General features: G+C 42.0%; 1 protein-coding gene across 2 annotated transcripts; it reads left to right on the top strand.

Moving 5' to 3' along the window:
- The first annotated feature begins 11,975 nt into the window (after nucleotides 1–11,975).
- Nucleotides 11,976–21,282, top strand: LOC140127668 (uncharacterized). 2 transcript variants are annotated; one of them, XM_072148619.1, is made up of 6 exons: nucleotides 11,976–12,109; nucleotides 15,277–15,605; nucleotides 15,808–15,908; nucleotides 17,324–17,503; nucleotides 18,344–18,419; nucleotides 19,340–21,282. In XM_072148619.1, the coding sequence occupies exons 2-6, from the start codon at nucleotides 15,278–15,280 to the stop codon at nucleotides 20,374–20,376; spliced, it is 1,722 nt and encodes a 573-aa protein (XP_072004720.1). In that variant the 5' UTR covers nucleotides 11,976–12,109; nucleotide 15,277; the 3' UTR covers nucleotides 20,377–21,282. The 2 variants fall into 2 exon arrangements, with proteins under 2 accessions (XP_072004720.1, XP_072004721.1); XM_072148620.1 differs by lacking the exon at nucleotides 11,976–12,109 and adding an exon at nucleotides 12,246–12,348.
- The last annotated feature ends 436 nt before the right edge of the window (nucleotides 21,283–21,718 follow it).

Below are 21,718 nucleotides of genomic sequence, written 5' to 3' on the forward strand. Positions count from 1 at the left end.
CCCTAAGGGGTTACTTGTTTAATGGGGTAAAATCTGGTGACAGGTTCCTTCTAAGTCTAATTTAGACTGTAATAACACTGATAGCTGTGAACTAACAATGCTGTGTACAACTTGAATTAGATCAAAACAGAATGTTACTGTTATCAAACTGCAGTTCAGGTGTTGTTTTTAGTTTGAAACCAGCAATGTTCAGTAAAAACCTCTGTATACAAATTAATCAGAAAAACAAAGATTAGACGAAGAACGTCTTGTAGCTTTGAAGGAAATGATTTACATTGTAAAGTATGTTGCCAAGGGCACTTTACAACTTGAAACTTTGTTAAAAAAGATGAGATTATTTGCATGTTCATCCTTTGTCAGGCTAATGTTATCAGTCACCTACTGACAAAAGAAAAGGTGAACTGAGTTCATCGGCCCACAAAGAGTTATTTGCATAAAAAGAAACCCAACCAGACTAAGAGATTACATTGAATAGTTTATGTAAGGACTGTACAACAGGGAAATTCCCATCTACCCCCTATTAGGAGACATGCCCTACCTCCCTAAAGCCCTCACTCTAAAAGGACATCTACCATGAGTTTTACTGATGGTAGATGTGTCCTAATAAGAAGTTCCTCAGGATTTATTTTATTATAACTCTATAGAGGTTTAAAAATTATGCTAATTAGCCGGAGGTGCTACGTAACCGGATAATTTATTCACTCCTCCTTTTGCACTAGAACTGCTCCCCTACAGTGTGTAAGGCAGGTAACTGGCAGGACTGCTAGCGCAATAGGGGGAGTAAATAAATTATCAGACAAGGCACTTTGAGGCACTCCAGCTATGTCGCCCAGACTAATTAGCATAATTTTTTATAACTCTATAAAACTGATGGTAAATGTCCTTTAAAGAAAATCTAACATCAAAATCAAGCATAAACCAGGGACATTACTCATAGATCCAGGCACAGTGACTGTAATTATTTTCTTATTTTTGTTATTCATGGCCTCCTTCCTTCTAAAATCAACATTTAAAATCATGCTAATGAGCCATAAGGGAATTAGTGACAGTTACAGCTTCTCATGTTGAAATTTAATGGCCACTACAGGGATATGGACCCAACTTCTTCCAGCAGAAAACCTGTGGCAAAATGTCTTTTTGTCTGGATCTACAATTATAAAATACACAGTTTCAACTTACATACAAATTCAACTTAAGAACAAACCTATTGAACCTATCTTGTACGTAACCTGGGGGCTGCCTATATTTAGTTTGAAAGCACCTCCATGCATTAGTGATGTGTGTGTGACTGCAGCCTGACAGTTGGACCGCAAACAACAGTCCACAGGAAAGTTGTTTGTATCCTGAAATACTACACTTTTCATGTGCTAGAAGCCTAAAAGGGTTCTTAGCCAGGTTACTCATAAGAGTGTGTGACTTGTGGTTCCCTTTAGGGCAGTGATGGCAAACCTTTTAGCGGCCAAGTGCCCAAAAAGCAACCCAAAACCCCTCTTATTTATCGCGAGGTGCCCAAAAATTAAAGCAGTAACTTACTGCTCCCTGTTCTTCAACAATCATATTGGCCTCCTGAGGACAGCAACACAGCAGAAAGATGGAAAATGTGCATTATTTTAGCTTCTTTCCAGTGTCCCTCTGTACACAGAGAATCAGGAGGGCAGGATAACGTCCTCCAAAGATAATTCGGACCTGTCTATTCATTCTCCCTCTTCCTACAGTCCAAACTAGCGAAGTAAGTATCAAAATATGACTGAAAACAGCATCTTTTAAGTTGCTTGGAACTGGAGGAAGATTCTTTGAGTCCTGTCTGGTGGGGTGATGGCCCGAGTGCCCACAGAAAGGGCTCCGAGTGCCGCCTCTGGCACCCGTGCCATAGGTTCGCCACCACTGCTTTAGGGTGTGTTCACTTGTTCTGATCCCATTGCTGAAAAACTACAATGTGCCCCCAACTGGTAGCCAGTAGTCACAGTGTGCCCACACGGTATCCAGGAGTTACACTGTGTCCACATGGTATCCAGAAGACAAAGTGCCACCAAACAATAGCCAGTAGTCGCAGTGCCCCTCCACATGGTAGCCAATAGTCACAGTGTCCCTTTTCCTGCTTCCCTGAAGTAGAAGCAGTCTTCTGCTAGCTTCAGAGCTGGCATGTACGGATGCCACACTCAGGTGAAAAAAGACTTCTCCTGTTGCTTGGGCGGTGCGGGGAAAGGTGAGTATGAAGTCACTCTAGCCCCTATGCTGCACTCCCAACTGCAAGGAAATGGGCCGGATGACACAAGGCCGTGTGTCTGACACCCTTGCTCTAAAAGCACACACAGATACACAAAGAGAAGAAAGGTTGGCTAAACCAGATATTTTAGCTGGATTAACCAACAATTTTATTTATACAGACCATTTTATGAGAAAGGAGATTTTAGTGTCCATTCCACTTGTACTTTGGGAGGGGGGTGTCACTGTCTGAGGTGTTTGTGTTTGTCAAGTAGATGTTAGGCAATAATCTTTAATATGGCTCACATAGCTGGTAAGCCTAACTCAATTTATCAAAACCGTTATGGTCTATGCCTGACTTGATAGGATGTGCCTAATTTATAACACCTTCCATCCATAGTCTTTTTTTTGGGGGGGCTTTATACTTCTAAAGTAAAATCTATGCTTCTGTTGCAAATCAGGTGGATTAAGACTGCCATGGGCCCTGGGCTGTAAGATTATTATAGCCCGTACAAGTCTGGAATCACTTCCTACATATTGTACTAGAATCAAGCTTTGTGGGGAATGGAGGATGTGTCCCAAACTGTAATTTGGTAGGTGGTTTGTGTAGCCATGGGCCCCATAGAAGGCTTGGACCCCAGGCTAGTGCCCAAATCACCTTTATTATAATTCACTACTGGGTTGAAGTTTTAATTTTTTTTCACATACTTTTTATTTTCACATGGGAGAAAAAACTAAAAGTAAAAACATACAAACGTTTTGTTTCATAGGCACGCAGGCTTCAAAGAAAATAAAGAACATGGTCACGAACCACTTTCAGCAAATGACAGTTCTACAGACACATACACAAGTGCTTGGTTGAGAAAGGATGCAATGTCCGAAACACGTTGCAAAGCTGTTTATTTTTTAATTTTTATTCTCCTTTGAGTTGAGCTAATGTGACTGCTTTGTCCATGTATTTTTAATGGATTGATAATAAAGGACTGATGTTAAAGATGAAGCACCTTCTCTTCAATGTAAGCTGATCAACAGAACATTGTACTAGAAGACTTTGCGTCCAGACAGAGATTCAAAGCTGATAGATATGGGTTGGAGGTAGACGAACACTAAATTCTATATTTTCTTTTGTAGTAAAAAAAAAAAAAAAAAAGAGTTGAATGGTTAAAAAGCTTTCGGTTATCTATTGGTCCAGCATTAGGTCACCAACTGCCTGAAGAAGATCAGTTCATTTAGCACCATATATCAGCAAGCAGTATTTCGCCATGTAAATAAAACTAACAAGAGAGCAGTGATTGGGAATTATTTTTTCTAGAAGCTTCTATTGTCCATTGTCCCACTAGGTTCCCCAATGTAAACAAACGTCTGTGAATCAAATGAAAAATAACTCTGGTAATTGAAAAAACCTTGAAGTAATTTTTCTTTCTAAACAAAAGTCCAGATATACTTTGTATGTGCATGATAATGGTGTTAAATTGAATGCGTCCAGAGACAAAGGAATGATCTGCCTGTCTCTGATGCTAATGAATTACAAACATAGATTAGTAGACACCTATAGAGGACCTCTGTCTCCCCTAGACAGCTGCCCATAAACAGTTCTGTCTCTCCAGTGCCACCTGCAGGTATGTACCCTATAGACCAGTGATGGCGAACCTTTTAGGGACCGAGTGCCCAAACTGAAACCCCAAAGCCCCCTTGTTTAGCGCGAGGTGCCAACCAAAAATAAAGCAGTAACTTATTGCTCACTGTTCTTCAACAACGTTCAATCATACTGGCCTCCTGAGGACACCAACATAGTAGAAAAAAAGATGGAATATTTGCAACATTGTAGCTTCTTTCCAGTGTCCCTCTGTACACAGAGAATCATGGGGCCAGCAGAAGGTCCTCCAAAGATAATTCAGCCCTGTCTACACATTCCCCTCTTCCTACAGTCCCATGTAACCAAGTATGTATCTCTTTAAAATATCACTGAAAGCAGCTTCTTTTAAGTAGTTTGGAACTGCAGGAAAATTCTTTGACTCCTGTCTGGTGTGCTGGGGCGATGGCCCGGGTGCCCACAGAAAGAGCTTGGAGTGCCGCCTCTGGCACCTGTGCCATAGGTTCGCCACCACTGCTATAGACCAATGGCTCATCCACATACTGGAAGCATATACTTGGGAGATGATTAAGGATATTAATTAACTGCAGTCTGCTTTTTTATAGAGTGCATGAAGAAAACTGCACGTCTTAATAAACCCATGGGGGGAGATTTATCAGAAGTGTCGAAGAGCAGAACTGTTCTACTTGCCCATGTAAACCAATTAGAGCCCAGCTTTCACTTGTCTGCATCAGTTAATAATATTAAAGATGAGCTGTGATTGGTTTCCATGGGCAACTAGAACGATTCTGCTCTTAGACACTTCCTCATATTTGAACAGTACAATAAATATCATAAAATGGATTAGTTAGTGTTTTAGGCTACCTTCACATAAACATGGGCAAAATCACCTGTAAAAAATGAGGTGTTAAGCTACATTCACACACATGTATGGGGGACGTATATACGGCCGACATATACACGGCCGATATACGTCCCCCATACACTTCTATGGGCTCACTGCACTGTACGGGAGCGGCATGGTGCCACACACCGTCCTACATGTCCTATTTTTCTACATAATACGGCGCCGTGCACTGTATAGTCCTATGGAGAGGGGGCGGGGGTGAGCTGCACTCATCCCCTGCTCCTCTCCGCAGCGCCGATGTATGCACGCCGTACTACATTATGGCGGGCATACATTGTGTGCATGCAGCCTTAACATGTATTTTCATGCCCAATTTGCTTCAGTCTGGCATTCCTTTTTAATGGATCCTCATAAACTGTTGTCTAAAAGTCCAAGAAAAATGGTTCTTAATAGGATATGGCCTACTTTTTAATCGATTGGTTGCAGGGTCAGGTAAAATAACAGACATGGGCACTGATTCATTAAAAAGTTAAGCATTTAGTGCAGCTTTGTTCCTACCATTCAAAAACAGATAGCACATGACAGGTCGTTTTCAGGTTTCAAAAAGGGCCCTGGGTGACAGAGACTCATTAGGCCCCTTTGCAGTGAACTCGACTTAAATATTCCCTAGTTTATCATACCAAACAGTCCCCTCATGGTTATTTTATATACAGTCCCCTCACGCCCTAAGGATTTATGTAAATGAAAATGCATTGGTCTTGTCTATCTGCCAAGAGATATAATAATATAAAACGGTAATCAAGTCAAATGTATATCAGAATAAGCATGTAACCCAGGAGTATAAGAAACCCCAGTGAGGACCAAAATAATGGGATAGGTATCTGTTCTAAACAGTCATTCAAACCAACCCCCCCCCCCCTCCGAGATGTAATATGGAGGAGAGAGTAGGTGGAGAAACAGAAAGATGGCAAACTAGAGGAGAAGCAGGTAATAGGTATTCTAGTATATCAAATGTCTGCAACTATTTGTCTCTATGCCCTTGACTGCTTTCACTCCAAGCAGAACCTCTCCTTATAGTGAACTGTGACCTAGTACACCATAATTGGTCTCTGTTATATTTTAAAAAATATTAGGTAAATACATTCCCTACATGACATGTTTCTCCAATTTGGGCTCCTCAGGGGAATACACTAATGACCCAATAATGATGGAATGATGGGGAGGAGGGACCTGTAGAGTAGTCAAGTACATGGTCCAGGTGCAGGGTGCATTTAATCAACTAGCCTGCACGGTATCATTGATAGTCCATGTCAGCCAGTGGGCCATTAAGAGAGTGCCATTGATGCCGGAAATAAGAAGGTTTGGTGCGCCTCTGTCCCAGCCAGAACACATTATTGTGCCTCAGGCCTACCAAGTACAGTATAAAGATAGTGTGGCCAGACAACAGTGGGACCATGCCTCATCAATAAGTCGCTTCTGGTAACTAAATTGCAAGTGATTCTGTTAGGAGTTTTTGCAGGAAGATAAGGAAAATAGATGAAAGAGGCAGAGGAATGAATGTGAATAAGAGAGAGTCACAAGAAGATAAGAGGGGGCTGAGGCAACATAAACAGATTGGGGGCAAAGAAAGAGTTATATAAGACACAGCAAGATAAGAAAAATAACAAAGATGTGGAAGAGCGACAGAGGGGACATAAAGATATATACAGGGAGTCGTGTTGAGATATCCAAGAGATAACAGGGTTATAGATCAATAAACAGTCATGAGAAACTATTACTATATGTATCCCTATTCCTACGATCCCCTTGTGCCTCACTCCAGTAACCTATTACTCACTGTGCCATAGACTTACCACTGGTGCCAACACTGATACTAAATGCTATTACTATTACCCTCCCTAGATCTACAGTACAGTATATATATCGACTATACATTATGAAATCCTCTGCTCTTACCATAGAACATTAACTTCTCTAGCCCCACTCTGCAAAACCTTAAGACCATTGATTAAAATTTGTGAGCCCTAGCCCTACCCATCCAACCCCCTTAGTGTCCCTGTATAGTATCATGCCCCCTTCTGTGACACTCCCCACTTATAGTGCCATTTGATAAGTGCCCCTTTATATTAATGTGATCACTTCATGTTTTTAAAAATGTGATAAATAACATTTTTTTTTGCTGGTGTTGAAACTTACAGCAAATTGTCACGTGCCCCTCTCCGCGGCTCCCGCTCTCCCCTTCTCCACGCTCCTGCTTCCGTCCCGGCTACTCAGCGCACGTGTCCCTGTCCCCTAGGACGCATGCGCGCTGGCGCTTGTAAATTTAAAGGGCAAGTGCTTCCCACTTCCCGGAATTGCTTAAAAGCCGGCTTCTCCCAGCATCCCCCGCCGGATCAAAAGTAGTTGGCAGACAATGAATGAAGAGATCCTATAATCCAACTGATGTTTGTTACATCTAGACCATAATCTCCGTTCTACACAATTGACACATGGATTGTGTCATTCTAGTATTTATTTCTAATAAAAACTATATAGACGGTATATATATATTTAATATTGGTCCAGGGTTTAATGTCTTTTTTAGGATGTAGTTGAGGACAGGGAAAACCATATAAAGTGTATGTACACAAATGCTAGAAGCCTCACAAACAAAATGGAGGAACTGGAACTCTTGATGTTGGAACGGAAATATGATATAGTGGGTATCAGCGAGACATGGCTGGACAGTAGCTATGACTGGGCTGTTACTATAGATGGTTATAGTCTTTTTAGAAAGGATCGTATAAATAAAAAAGGGGGAGGGGTTTGTTTATATGTGAATTCTTGCCTCAGGCCCGTCTTGCGAGATGACATCAGTAACGCAAATGCAAATGTGGAGTCCCTATGGGTGGAGATAAGAGGAGGGAAAAAGAATAATAAAATATTACTAGGGGTTTGTTATAAGGCTCCAAATATAATGGAGGCAGCAGAGGAAATGCTGATAAGTGAAATGGATGCGGCTTCAAAGCATGGTGAAGTACTTATCATGGGGGACTTCAATTACCCAGATATTGACTGGGGGGCAGAAACCTGCAGGTCCTTCAAAGGTAGCAGGTTCTTGTCAACAACAAAAGACAATTACCTGTCGCAGCTAGTCCTGGAGCCAACAAGAGGAAGGGCACTGCTGGACCTTATCCTTACCAACAGACCTGATAGGGTATCAAAACTACAGGTTGGGGGGAACCTGGGGAATAGTGATCATAATATCATTGATTTTGTATTACGCTTTACTAAGCACGTTAGTGAAGGGGCAACCAACACTCTAAACTTCAGGAGGGCAAATTCTCATCAACTAAGGGAAGACCTTAAAGGCATAGACTGGGTTAATGCTCTCAAAGACAAAAGCCCCCCCCTCAAAAAATGGGACATATACTCTGAAAAAGTCCTGTGAGAAACACATACCTTATGGGAAAAAGCATAAAAGGAACAAGAAAAAGCCTATGTGGCTAACTAGTCTTGTAAGGAAAGCAATAAGCGAGAAAGATAAAGCGTTTAAGGTGCTAAAACGTGAAGGTAGCGATGAGGCATTACAGGATTATAGAGAGAAAAATAAATCCTGTAAAAAGCAGATAAAGGCCGCAAAAATAGAGACTGAGAGAAATATTGCCAGGGAGAGCAAAAATAATCCCAAATTATTTTTCAAGTATATAAATGATAAGAAATTAAAAACAGAGAGTGTGGGTCCCCTTAGAAATAACATGGGGGTCATGGTGGAAGGAGATGAGGAAGGGGCCACCTACTGAATGTCGCCTTCTCAACTGTCTTTACCCAGGAAAATCCCCTGGTGGAAGACACAATGAGGAATAATGTAAATTCTTTTTATAATGTCAACAGTTTAACCCAGGAAGAGGTACGGCGCCGCCTCGCAACCACTAAGATAGATAAATCACCTGGGCCAGATGGCATACACCCCCGGGTTCTGCATGAATTATGTACGGTGATAGACAGACCGTTATTTTTAATATTTGAAGATTCACTGAGGACTGGTTATGTTCCACAGGAATGGCGCATAGCAAATGTGGTACCAATATACAAAAAAGGATCAAATAGCGATCCTGGAAACTACAGACCCGTAAGTCTAACTGCTGTGATGGGGAAAATATTTGAGGGGTTTATTAGAGATGCTATCCTGGAGTATCTCACTGTGTACAACCTTATAACCCAGCGTCAGCATGGGTTTATGAGAGATCGGTCCTGTCAGACTAATCTGATTGGTTTCTACGAGGAGGTAAGTTCAAGACTGGATCTGGGGGACGCTTTGGATGTTGTATATCTGGACTTTTCAAAGGCATTTGACACCGTGCCACATAAAAGGTTGGTATATAAAATGAGACTGCTGGGAATAGTAGAAAATCTGTGTATCTGGGTAAGTAATTGGCTTAGTGATAGAAAACAGAGGGTAGTCATTAATGGCACATTCTCAGATTGGGTTGATGTTACCAGTGGAGTGCCACAGGGGTCAGTATTGGGGCCACTTCTTTTTAATATTTTTATTAATGACCTTGTAGTGGGTTTACACAGTCAAGTTTCAATATTTGCAGATGATACTAAGCTGTGTAAAGTAATAAATACTGAGGTCGATAGTCTAGCATTACAGAGGGATTTGTGGAAGCTTGAGGGATGGGCAGAGAAATGGTTGATGAGGTTTAATGTAGATAAATGTAAAGTTAGGCACTTGGGCCATGGAAACAAAAAGTATAATTATGTTCTAAACGGTCAATTACGTAGTAAAACTGAAGCTGAAAAGGACTTGGGCGTATTGGTGGATGGTAAACTTAATTTTAGTGACCAGAGCCAGGCGGCTGCTGCTAAAGCAAATAAAATTATGGGATGTATCAAGAGAGGAATAGATTCTCATGATAAAGACATAGTTCTGCCCTTATACAAATCCCTGGTCAGACCACACATGGAATATTGTGTACAGTTTTGGGCACCAGTGTATAAAAAGGATATAGTAGAGCTGGAACGGGTGCAGAGGAGAGCAACCAGGATTATTAGGGGAATGGGGGAACTAGAATACACTGACAGATTAAAAAATTTGGGATTATTCAGTTTAGAAAAAAGACGACTGAGGGGAGACCTCATTACAATGTACAAATACCTGAACGGACAGTACAAGGATCTCTCCAAAGATCTTTTTATACCTAGGACTGAGTCCAGGACAAGGGGGCATCCTCTGCGCCTAGTAGGAGGCCTACCATCAACATAGACAAAGGTTCTTTACTGTAAGAGCAGTGAGACTATGGAACTCTCTGCCGCAGGAGGTTGTTATGGCGGACTCTATGTACATGTTCAAGAGAAGCCTGGATGCCTTTCTGGAGAGAAAAAATATCACGGGTTATGGGGATAAAACATTTATTTAATTCTTGAAGGTTGGACTTGATGGACTTGAGTCTCCTTCCAGCCTTATATACTATGATACTATGATACATAAGTTCAGGCAGGTAGATCCTTATATATTGGGCAGAACCGGCCTCACAAAGTGCCAAAACTAAGGACTAGGCTGACTTTTGGCAGGGCTTGGTTTCTTCCTCTTCTATAACATAATAAGGGCTAGTCGCTTCCACAATAATTGTCCCCGCAGACACATGCCCTCAAGTGCCTGGTGGAAAATACAGTCCTGCTGCAGAAAATGATAGAGAAGTTACGTCCACTACATGGAGCAGATATTAGAGGGCTATCATGAGGAGACATCAATCAAAATTCATGGCCAACTCCTTTAAAGCAGCTTTTTAAGCAAAATGGACAACCCCTTTAACAAAAGCTAATGGAAAAGAAACTGGGTCTGCAGAGGATTTACCAAGTACATGACATGTTCTTATTTTATCAGGCAAAAGGAGACTCTGATTTTTCAATGTTAAAATTCCACTTTATTACAAAAACTTTTTTTTAAAAACAATGAAGACGTCTCATAACAAAAAGAAATTTGACGCGTTTCGGACTATGTGCAGTCCTTAGTCGTAGCCTACGGAGCGCGTCAGATTTCTTTTTGTTATGAGATGTCTTCATTGTTTTTAAAAAAGTTTTTCTAATAAAGTGGAATTTTAACATTGAAAAATCAAAATCTCCTTTTGCCTGGACGCCGGACGATCCTTCCTTTTGTCTACATATTACAGGTACTTTTGGTCCCCGCACAGCACGTCCGTGCATCGGCAAAGACAACAAGACTACTACATAAAGTGGTGAGCAGAACTCCCTTTTTTTTCTTTTATGCACATTTTATCACATTCCCTGCATTGATCTGTACTTTTTATTTTTCTAATTGTGTACAACCCCCTATAAGGAGTTTTTCACTGTATGTCCCAATTACACTCAGGCAGTCCCCGTGTTACGTACAGGATAGGTTCTGTAGGTTTGTTCTTAACTTGAATTTGTATGTAAGTCAGAACTGTATAGTTTATCATTGTAACCCCAGACAGAATTTTTTGGTCTATGTGATAATTGGATTTTTAAAATGTTGGGTTGTCATAAGAACCAAGATTAACAATACATCTTAATTACAGACACCTGTGATAACTGTTACAGCTGATCATTGTAGCCTGGGACTAAGGTACAGTAAATTAGCAACATCCAGCGGTCTGTTTGTAACTAGGGGTCGTCTGTAAGTCGGGTGTTCTTAACCCCTTAAGGACGCAGCTATTTTGTAGCTTAAGGCTCGGTCCCATTTTTTGGATTCTAACTTGCGTCGCTTTATATGGTTATAACTTTTGAACACTGTTACTTATCAAAGCGATTCTGAGATTGTTTTTCCCCCCACATGTTGTACTTCATTTTAGTGGTAAATGTTGGCTGATAAGTTTTGCGTTTATTTACAAAAAAAATGAAAAAATTATGCCATTTTCGAAATTTGAAATCATTGTGTTTTCAGGCAGATAGATTTACCACCTAAAAAAGTTGTTGAATAACATTTCCCCTATGTCTACTTTACATTTACATAATTTTTGAAATGTCTGGATAATTTTGATGTCACGCGGCTTACAAATCGAATACCGCTTTTCCGGATTTTCAGAATTGACTATTTTGGGGATAAATTCAGTTTTGAATGAAATTTTACATATTTAGCATCAAAACCCCCTATATAACCAACCCATTTTCAAATCTGCACCCCTCAAACTATCAGAAACAGCTTTTAGGAAGATTTAGGAAGGGGACAGCCTGTAATCAGTCTGCTGCACCCTAATGCTCGTTTCCAGTATTACATCCCCCTTGTGTCTTCCATCAGTTGTTTGTGTTTCCATCTCTTGAACCCGCTGGAACGCACAACCCGCTGTCTACCGGAAGTACAGGCAGGTAAAGCTTACAAGCAGTGGAACGCAAAACCGGAAGTTGAATGGAATACAAAGGAGGCCACTTCCGGTCTGTGGAGAGACGGGGTTAAGGGGGTGTCCGGTTGTCAGCGCTGTCGGGAAATCTCCGGTTTACAGGTGAGGGCTGCGGGCAGACACCCCATAACGTGCTGTGTGTCTGTGTACATGAGCGCTGGGGTGGCGCACGGCATGCTGGGACATGTAGTCTGCCTCTGCCCTGGGATGTTTTGACTGAGCTTCTATTTTGGATTTAAAGGGGCGCCGTCATGGTACTAGTGGTGTCAGTAAGTTCCCTGGCAGGGTGAATGGAGCTTATCTGATGTCAGCACAGACCTCTGTGAGCTCTTCCCTTTATGGTATTATATAGTTATAGTATTTTTTTGCTGTGTGAGTGTTTTTGGAAGTGTGCATGTACATGCATCCATCCTGTGACTGATCCAAGGTAATCAGCCTTCACATTCAGAAGGGCAGGGGGTGACAGTATACATTGTCTACATCTGGCCTTGCATGCATGTACTTACATCCTGATATGGACCCTCCGCAGCCAGGAAGCTACTTACCTATTCCCCATCTAAGGGACCAATGTAGGAGGCGCTAGTGGTGCTGACTAGCCAGTGTGACCTGGTGCTGGTTGTCACTGGCAAAATCCATCATGATCAAAGGGAAACTTACACTTACTGATAGATCCAGGCACCGTGACTAGGGTAATCTTCTTATGTTTGTTATCCTTGGCCTCCTTCCATCTATAATCAATGTTTACAATCATGCTTATGGACCAGAATGGCTGCTGCACGGTGCATGAGCACTTCCCCTTCCCACTGTGAGCTGGAATTTTCTCTGCTGCAGTAAAATTATATCAGAAAGATGGTAGCGGGAAGTGCCGAGGTGACACAGTGTAACATCCTGCGAAGCTGCAGCACAGAGAGTCTATGTTAAACCCACCCCCACCTCCAGAGACAGCAAGGCTTATTAGCATGATTTTAAAAAGTTGATTTTAGAAGGAAGGAGGACATGGATAATAAATATAAGAAGATTACCGCAGTCACGTTGCCTGGATCTATGAGTAAGCGTTTATCATGATGGATTATGATGGTAGTAATTGCCCTTTAAAGAAAAATCTATCATATTGTTCATTTTCACAAGGACTAAAACTTGGTAAGTGCAGGAACGCCACAATTTGCCACAATATAAAGAGTTGTTAAAGATCTGCATATTAGCCGATGTCACCTGATCACCTCTTGAGTCCTACACATCTAAGCACAGTCAAACTGATGGTAGGAGTCCTCTTATGGAAATTCATAGCATTCATACCATATCATTCATAGCAGCATCACTGAATCCACTTTGCACCCTGATTCAGGATCTGGCCTTGTAATAGGTTCTTATAGTCTCCTTTCCCTAAACATGATGCAAGTGCTTCGGGGCATGTGTTATTGCTTGTGCAGCTGGAGACCAGAGGGGCTCTGGTGATGCCCCCAAAGTACTTGTAGTTAATTTGCATATTGCAGTAAAGAAGGCTTACAAGGCCAGATCCTTCATGAGGGCGAAAGGAAGATTCAGTCAGCGATGCTGCATTATAAGGTATGAATTGGGCAGTAGATTTCCTTAAACTACTCACAATCTGCTAACCTGCAGCAATTCTATATAGTGTCCCAGACGAGTATTATGCTAAATATAACAATTTAACAAAAAAATGTTTATTCTCTGTAGTTTTACAGTTGTTCTTCCTGGAAATGTATGAATTATCAACAAATGGTGTTACTCTAATCCTTAGAATGTGTGTTCAGGCCCCCATGCTTACCCATAAGATACCCAAAGAATAAATACCACTAAGGGCTGTTTCACAGGGCCATGGTTGTTCCCCGATTCAAAGATGATACAAGGAGTTCCAGTGGAACAACAGCAGTTAAAGGGGTATTCCCAAGACAAGTTTCTTATATGTACTGAGGATAACAAAATAACACATTCTCTAATTCACTGTTATTATGAAAAAAAGCAGAATTTAACAGATATAATTCCAACCTGTCTCTATCAATCCTGGTGTACACAATTTCAGTTTCCCCTAGACACGACCCTATAACTTCTGACTTAGGATTCGGTGGCCGCCATCTTGGATTTGTATTTGCAGCGTGAGGATGAGATTTCTTTCTCTCTCTGCTGTGTGTTTGTAGCCCTGCCCCCTGCGCGGAGCTCACAGACACTCACTGATTACTTCCTGCCAGCACATTGTGAGCAGAGAGAGAGGCTGCAAACTACAAGGAGATAAGTGATCTGGGGGAGGGGGAGGCAGCCACGTATCTGTGAGATGTAGCAGAGCTCACAGTGTAACAGTGTAAAAGTCTGATCAGCCTCTATATAATAATCTCATGCGTCTCTAATCTGTCTCATCTCTCTCTGTATGTGTCAGTCTGTTAGTACAGAAACCAGATGAAAGTGTATATACACCTGTATCCTAATAATGTATCCACATTGTCATCCCACAGAACTAGCTGGATTATAATGTGTCTGCTTAGAGAGTCCTCCGCCCACACCCTGGAATCTTACACTGACCAGCATCGAGAGTGATTAGTTTCATTGCTGTTTTAGCTCCTGGGTAAAATTGTAAAGTAAGGGGTTAAAATGCTCTTTATTGTGTTAACATCACTAGGGGATTGAGATGTGAGAATTTTCTTTCATGGGCAAACCCCTTTAACAGTAATCATAATTACAGTGGGGAACTAGAAACTCCTTACAATATCTGATGCAAGGAATCCCATCCCCGGGACTGTAGACGGTAAATGTTTATTTTAATAATAATAGTTATTGTTATAGTGGACAGTATCATTAATTTATTAAGGTTTGAGTTGAGAACAGATTATTGGATTTTTATAAAATGCTTTCATGTTTTAGGCTGCAGGTCATTTCCTTTAAGTCTGTTTTTGGGTAGTCCATCAACATATGGGCAGTAGGGATCCAACATCTGGCTCCTGCACCACTCAACTCTTGGGTCCCAGCCTAGTCCATATAGCTGGAAGGAGATGGCTCCATGTTCTGTGTAGTGGCTATGTGTGATTCCTGCAGTTTTTGAAGTGAAGGGGAGCTGAGCAGCTGTAATGGTGCACAGCCACTACAAGGATCATGGAGCCATTTGCCTCTGGCGCCGTGTGTTGCACTGGGCTGACCACAGGCCAGAACAGATGGTGGGAGGGTATGGGAGGCCAGCTGGAGGTAAGGAGAAACCATGAATCAAAAATAATGGACAACCCCTTTAACATTTTTTATACATTGCCTTGTTTCTCCTGCAGGATGCCATCCTGTATTGTTAAAGGATGTTCCTTCAGCTGGAAGAAGAAGGATCCTACAATAACCATCCATGCCTTCCCAAGAAGCAAGGAGATGATCAAGGTGTGGCTAACGCAGACAGGCCAAGATTTCGGAGACATTGACGCTTTTACTGATAAAGTGTTTGAAGGGAAGAAGACGGATGCGTTTCGTATTTGCTCTCAGCATTTCACCCCAGATTCCTATACTAATGAAGGGATGAGAAGGAGCCTGAAGAAGGACGCGCTCCCAACTATTTTTAACTGTACTGTACAAGCATCCACTACCGTAAAGAAGATGCAGAAAAAAAAGGGTAAGTCTGCCATTTGAAGCTTTATATCTTACATGAATAATTGGGTTGGAGGGAAGTTGGGTGGAGATTCTTTAATCTTGTTTGTGCTATTTGGTCCTTTATCTCAGAATCGTAGATGAATATTTGCTTGTATTTCATGTTAGCCCATGCATTATAAGGTCACTGTACTGAGTGTCAACTAATCTCCCCATTTATTATGTAGAACGTCCTCCTCGAGCCAAGAGCGCAAAGAAGATCAGAAGTAGAATGACTCAGAGGATATTAAATATCACCTTGGAGATCATCTACCTGTTGACCGGAGAGGTGAGGGATTGTGGGATTTATGTCACATGACAATACTCTTACCTTGAACGATAAAATAGAGTGGCTGCTTTAAGGGACAGAGTGTCCTAAATAGGCTGCACGTTATGTCTAGGGGATTGGGAGGAATGTGTTTTAAATATATTTCGGCGCTTTTATTGCCAAAATAATAATTTTGTAATCGTGACGGAGGCACTCGGACAGTCAGTGTCTGAGCACCTCTCGGCTGCCACAGACTTTAATATATGTACGCCCCCCACTTCAAGCCTCCTCCTGCCGCCAACTGGAGAACTAGGAGAAAGCACAGTGCAGCTCTCTACACGTCATGTCGGCGGCAGGAGGAGGCTTGCAGCGGGGGGGGGGGGGGGGGGTTTGTGGCGGTGAATATATTAAAGTCCAGAGATGAGCTCGGGTACCTGAGGACTGAGAGCCTCCAGCTCTTTTACAAAGTTATTATTTTGGCTATAAAAACTCGAATTACATGTGAAACGCAGTTCCTCCATCCCCAGACTATTCAGCCTGTTCTTTCCCTTCCATTTATGTCTCCTCCCCAACAGATGATGCAAAGAAAAGTACACTCGCCATAGTTGTTTCGTAGAACGGCTTTAATATTTAGGTGGAGATGTGAAATGACTTGAGCTTCCTAAACAATCACTTTACTATACACCCTTTCGTTGTTGGTCTTCAAGTTCAGCCTGTCATCAATGTACCCACCCAGAAATTTGTATGTGCTGACTTTATCACTCACGCTTTGATCTTTATTGGCTTTTGGGGCCACTTTGTTCCTCCTCATATTGGTCACCATTTCAAAATGATAATAAAAGAAGTTTTACAGATCTGTTAAAATGTCCTTTGATATCGATGGACTTTTAATGGCTTCCCGTAGTGTCCATCAGTAACTGCTTCTGTTATTTGCGGCAAATTATCAATGTGGTTTCCATACAATTTTCCGCTCAAATAATGAAAGTAATAAAAGTCCTTTCAATAAACATTTTATTCCAATTATCATTTTGAATTATCAGTCTGAACACCGATGTGAACTGGGCCTAAAAAGGGTTATGCCTGGAGACATTAAAGGACATCTACCATCAGTTTTACTGTCCTACCAAGAAGTTCCTGCCGGTCCACAGTACATAGAGCAGGTGATGAGCAGGACTTGTATGGTACAGGGGAGCAGATAAATTATAACTGAAGGCGCTCGGGTGACGTAGCTGCTGCTCAGAGACTGATTAGCATAATTTTTATAACTCAATATTGCCGTAATCGCAGTGTATAATAACATAAGTCCTGAGGAGCATAGTTCATCAGGAACTGCTAAGTAGGACGCATCTACAGTAAACTGATGGTAGATGTCCTTTAATGATATGGTTACATAGTTATATAAACATAATAATGTTATTTTCTACCCTCCCACCTAGGACTACACTGTGGTGAAATCTCGGAAGCGTGCTAAAATGAGGGAATTGGGAGAGTTAGATAGATCCCAAGCCCCAACTCTAATGGCACAACCTCCTCCTCCCTCCCACAGCCATGAGGAAAGCAATGATCGGAGGGTTATGGAACTTGCCTACAAGATCATCCAGCTGATGAATGGAGAGGTGAGCCAACATGGGAAAGCCAAGATGCTCTACATCCATACCACAGACAATGTCTTAAAGAGAACCCGTCATGCAAAATAACCCCCCTAAACTAAATATATTTTCATAAACTGCCATTAGAGAGCATTGCCTCTATCCCTTCATTGTCCCTCTACATGCCTGTAAACCTAAGCAATGAGGTCCTAACGCTGTATGCAAATGACCTGTGAAATGTCCAATGAAGCATTAGCATATTCAAGCTGTCCACTCTATTCATGAGTGGGAGGTACAGCCACACCCCCAGTGCATGACTGACAGCCTGTATAATGATGTCAGGCTGTATAATGATGTGAGGCTGTATAATGATGTGCTTCCTGGTGCTGGTGGCCACGCCCCCTGCAGCCTGTGTGTGCAGGTGTGTGTGTATAAGAGAGATACAGCAGCTCCAGGCAGCCATGTTACAGCAGAACATGTCAGACTCATGTGTAGCTGATGTCTGTGTCTCTCACCTGTATATTAGGAGGATGCAGCATGTCAGCAGATGCAGCACACACACCAGCCATGCTTTACTATACATTACACACAGCAATGAGCAGGGGGAGGAGAGGGGAGGGGTAACAGGGGTGACATCACTGCCTCTGACCATGTGACCAGCCTCATTTACATAATAAAGAAAAGATGATTTTACAATGAATAATGTATGAAATAACTAGATAAAGGCTGGGATGGGATCCTTGTGAGCTGCTCCAACAGGTAGAGGTGACAGGACAAGTGACACAGACCTGATGACAGGTGTCCTTTAACGATGATTTTATTTTATGTTAAAGTTCTGCTAACCTTATAGTTTCCTTGTCTTTCTAGGAAGGAGACTATTTAGAAGGACACCATGACTTTTATGCAGACATGTTGGAAAATGAGCAGTCGTTCAGATCACATGGTAAGAATTTATACCATGTCTAACACGTTGTTTTATGAGGGCTCTATTGCATAGACTTAAGACTCTAATGCAGCCCAATTACTGAACAATGTCATTTATTTTCCATATTCTTCTTCCTTTTTGAATTTATTTTAAGTCAATGGGGGACATTTATCAGGGATTGTACGCCTCAAGACTGGTTCACAAGCCCTGGAATACGTCCAGCAATTGTATCTATTTTCCCTTTTACGCCACCTCTATGCCAAGTGGGCGTGAAGGGGTGTGAAAGGGGGTGCGTCTGCCAGTGGAGAGTGGTCCCATTCAAGTGCAGGCTATGGCGCAGTTGTACACCAGGCTAGACCTGGCACAGTGTTGTCGTCTGCTGGGATTTATCAGTAGGCTGGAGCTTCCTAGACCTCAGCGTATGATAAGTGTGCCCTAGTCGTTCATTTGCCTTTTTTTGGAGAGATAAGATGTCAGAATTTCAACAGGAAAAGTTGAACAAACTGTTGGCAGAAACCTCTGAGCACATATATGTAATGTGGGGTTAAATGGGGAATAACCTGCTCCATAGAGGTGGGGGGCTTCAACAACTGGGCCCCCCATCAATCATAACATTGGGGTCCTGTTCCTTCTAAATAATGGAGCAACAAGTTGAGCTGGTGTCCTGTCTATAAGACTGGCAGAGAGTAGAATAGATAATTGATCTGCCACCAGCACTGCCATAGAAAAATGGGAGTCATTCCATTTATTAGGTAGAATGTGACCCTCATTCCTAGTGATTGGACCCCTCCTGATCAACATGTATGTTATTCCCTATCCTACACGTTTTGACATTTATATTGAAGATTTGACTTGAATTATAAAGAAATATCCATAAATCCCATAAATTCCCAAGTAATAGACTGTAGTAACATTCAATGTTATTTATCTTCCCACAGATATATCAGAGCGTGGCCTTGTTGTATATACATCCGACGGCAAGGAAGAATCAATGCTTTATGAGGAAGGCGCTTTCATGGATTCTTCCATTTATGCTCCTGGGGGCCATCACCCATATATATCCACCCATGATAAGGACGAATCCATCTCACAAGAAGAAGGTGACCTCACTGACACGGATGTTACATGTACCCTGATAAAGGAGGAGCCACCATCTGGTGATGAGGAAAATTTTACAGACCCCGGCGGCTGGGCCTTCCATGATCATGCAGAGCAAGGGTCCTCCTCTCATGTGAAGATGGAAAGAGCCTTGTATGACAAAGACAATAAATCTGGTAATGCGGCCCCTTCACCTGGCCATAAACTACGAGATGCATCCACTAGTATTGAGGAGCAACCATCCGATCTGCTCCAATTTTATCATAATAAGAATGAATATTATAAGGACAAACATTCAGGAAAAGATGAAACGGAGAGAAAAAAGGCTCGAGCTAAGGAAAAAGTGCATGACCCTCAAGGTGAGGGGGAGCACAGGTTTCTTCATATGAAAGATGACACAAGCTCTGAGGAAGACGACAACAAGGACGATTATGACCTGCAAGAAGACTATAATATTCCTGTAAATCTCGCCCAACGAGGCTGGACCATAAATAGTGTGAACTGCAATTTTGAGGATGCGATGAAGACCTATCAGTGTGTGGGATGTGAGAAGCACTTCACCAACAGGGGAGATCTTCAGACGCATCAGACAATCCATAAAACCTTCCAGAAGAGTATCTGTCCCGAATGTGGGAAAACTTTCCTGTGCACTTCGGCTCTAATCACCCATCGGCAGAGTCACACCGGCGAGAAGTTGTTCTCGTGTAGTATTTGTGGTAAATCGTTTGGACAGATGTCACAGCTTAAGACACACGAACGGATACACACAGATGAGAGGCCCTTCTCGTGCTCTGTGTGCGGTAAAAGCTTTAGATGTAGATCGCACCTGATATCTCACGCCAGGATTCACAAGGAAGACAGTGTATCTGTAGTCTAAAAAAAACCTGTCTGTCGTGTTTTTCCATGACCTCTATCACAATGTAGAATGGACTCAACGCAGAGTATGGACTGGTGTAGGTCCTGCCAGAGTTGGTCTTCCAATGGTGGGTATAAGCCCCCTGGTGGTTCCCATCTGTCACACGGTAGAGAAAGGAGATCTCGGAGCCAACTCCATGTAGAAGTGTGAATATCTTGCGTTGGAGTCAGTCTTTAAATGCACAAATCATTTTTGTGAAAATAAGCTTCTCTTATAATGTTTGCCAGTAGATAAGTTTGGACATTTTGGGGGAATTTTACATAAAAAGGTGAATACAAAATTTCCGTAAAAATTACTTGGGAAAAGGGTGAGAATTGGTAATGTTTGTCCAATCATGGCTTGAAATTGGCAAAATATTCCCTTTTTTTAAATGTAAGAAATAATTGATAGGTTGGCATCTTGTAAATTGCCCACATTTCAATGCAAAATAGGATAATGCCCTTTCAAGCCCTGGCTTCCAGTCTGCCCCTAGTATAATATAGGATTATGATGAGTTGTTGTGACTCTAAAAAGAAATCTACCATCAAGATCATCATGATAAATGGGAGACACTTACTCATAGATCCAGTCACCGTGATCTTCTTATATGTGTAATCCATTGGCTACTTCCCTCTAAAATCCACTTTTATAATTCTGCTAAGGAGGCAGAAGGGCACAGGGAATGTTACCAAACACCCTCTGTGCTGCATCTTCACAGGCTATTACACTGTGGAGGAGCACTTCAATGGAATAGAAATGAAAGTTCAGCTCACCATCCAGCCCTGTAAGTGTCCCAGTATGGCGCGAAACACCCTTCTGCTCGGGCCATGCACACGGAAAAAGAAAATCCAAAATCCAGCCTTGTCGGGAAACACTAGTATTCTTTATTTAGGCACAAATAGTAATTCCATTGCAGAGAGTCTTGGCCAACGGGTTTCGAACGTACTAGCCGTTCTTAGTCATGGCTGCCATGACTAAGAACGGCTAGTACGTTCGAAACGCGTTGACCAAGACTCTCTGCAATGGAATTACTATTTGTGCCCAAATAAAGAATACAAGTGTTTCCCGACAAGGCTGGATTTTGGATTTTCTTTTTCCGGAGGAGCACTTCACCCTTCCAATGTGTGCTCACCGCTACCAAGATTACAGGAGGCAGAGGTAGACAGTGTAGAAACAGCAAGGAGGGCTTCTGCCTCATTAGCATAATGTTAAAAGTTGATTTTAGAAGGAAGGAGGCCATGGATAACACATATAAGAAGATTACTAGAGTCAGTGGCTGGATCTGAGTAAGTGTCCATGGTTTATGATGATGGATTTTGATGGT

This window comes from Engystomops pustulosus, chromosome 4 (genome assembly GCF_040894005.1).
Source record: "Engystomops pustulosus chromosome 4, aEngPut4.maternal, whole genome shotgun sequence".
Classification (NCBI taxonomy): domain Eukaryota; kingdom Metazoa; phylum Chordata; class Amphibia; order Anura; family Leptodactylidae; genus Engystomops; species Engystomops pustulosus.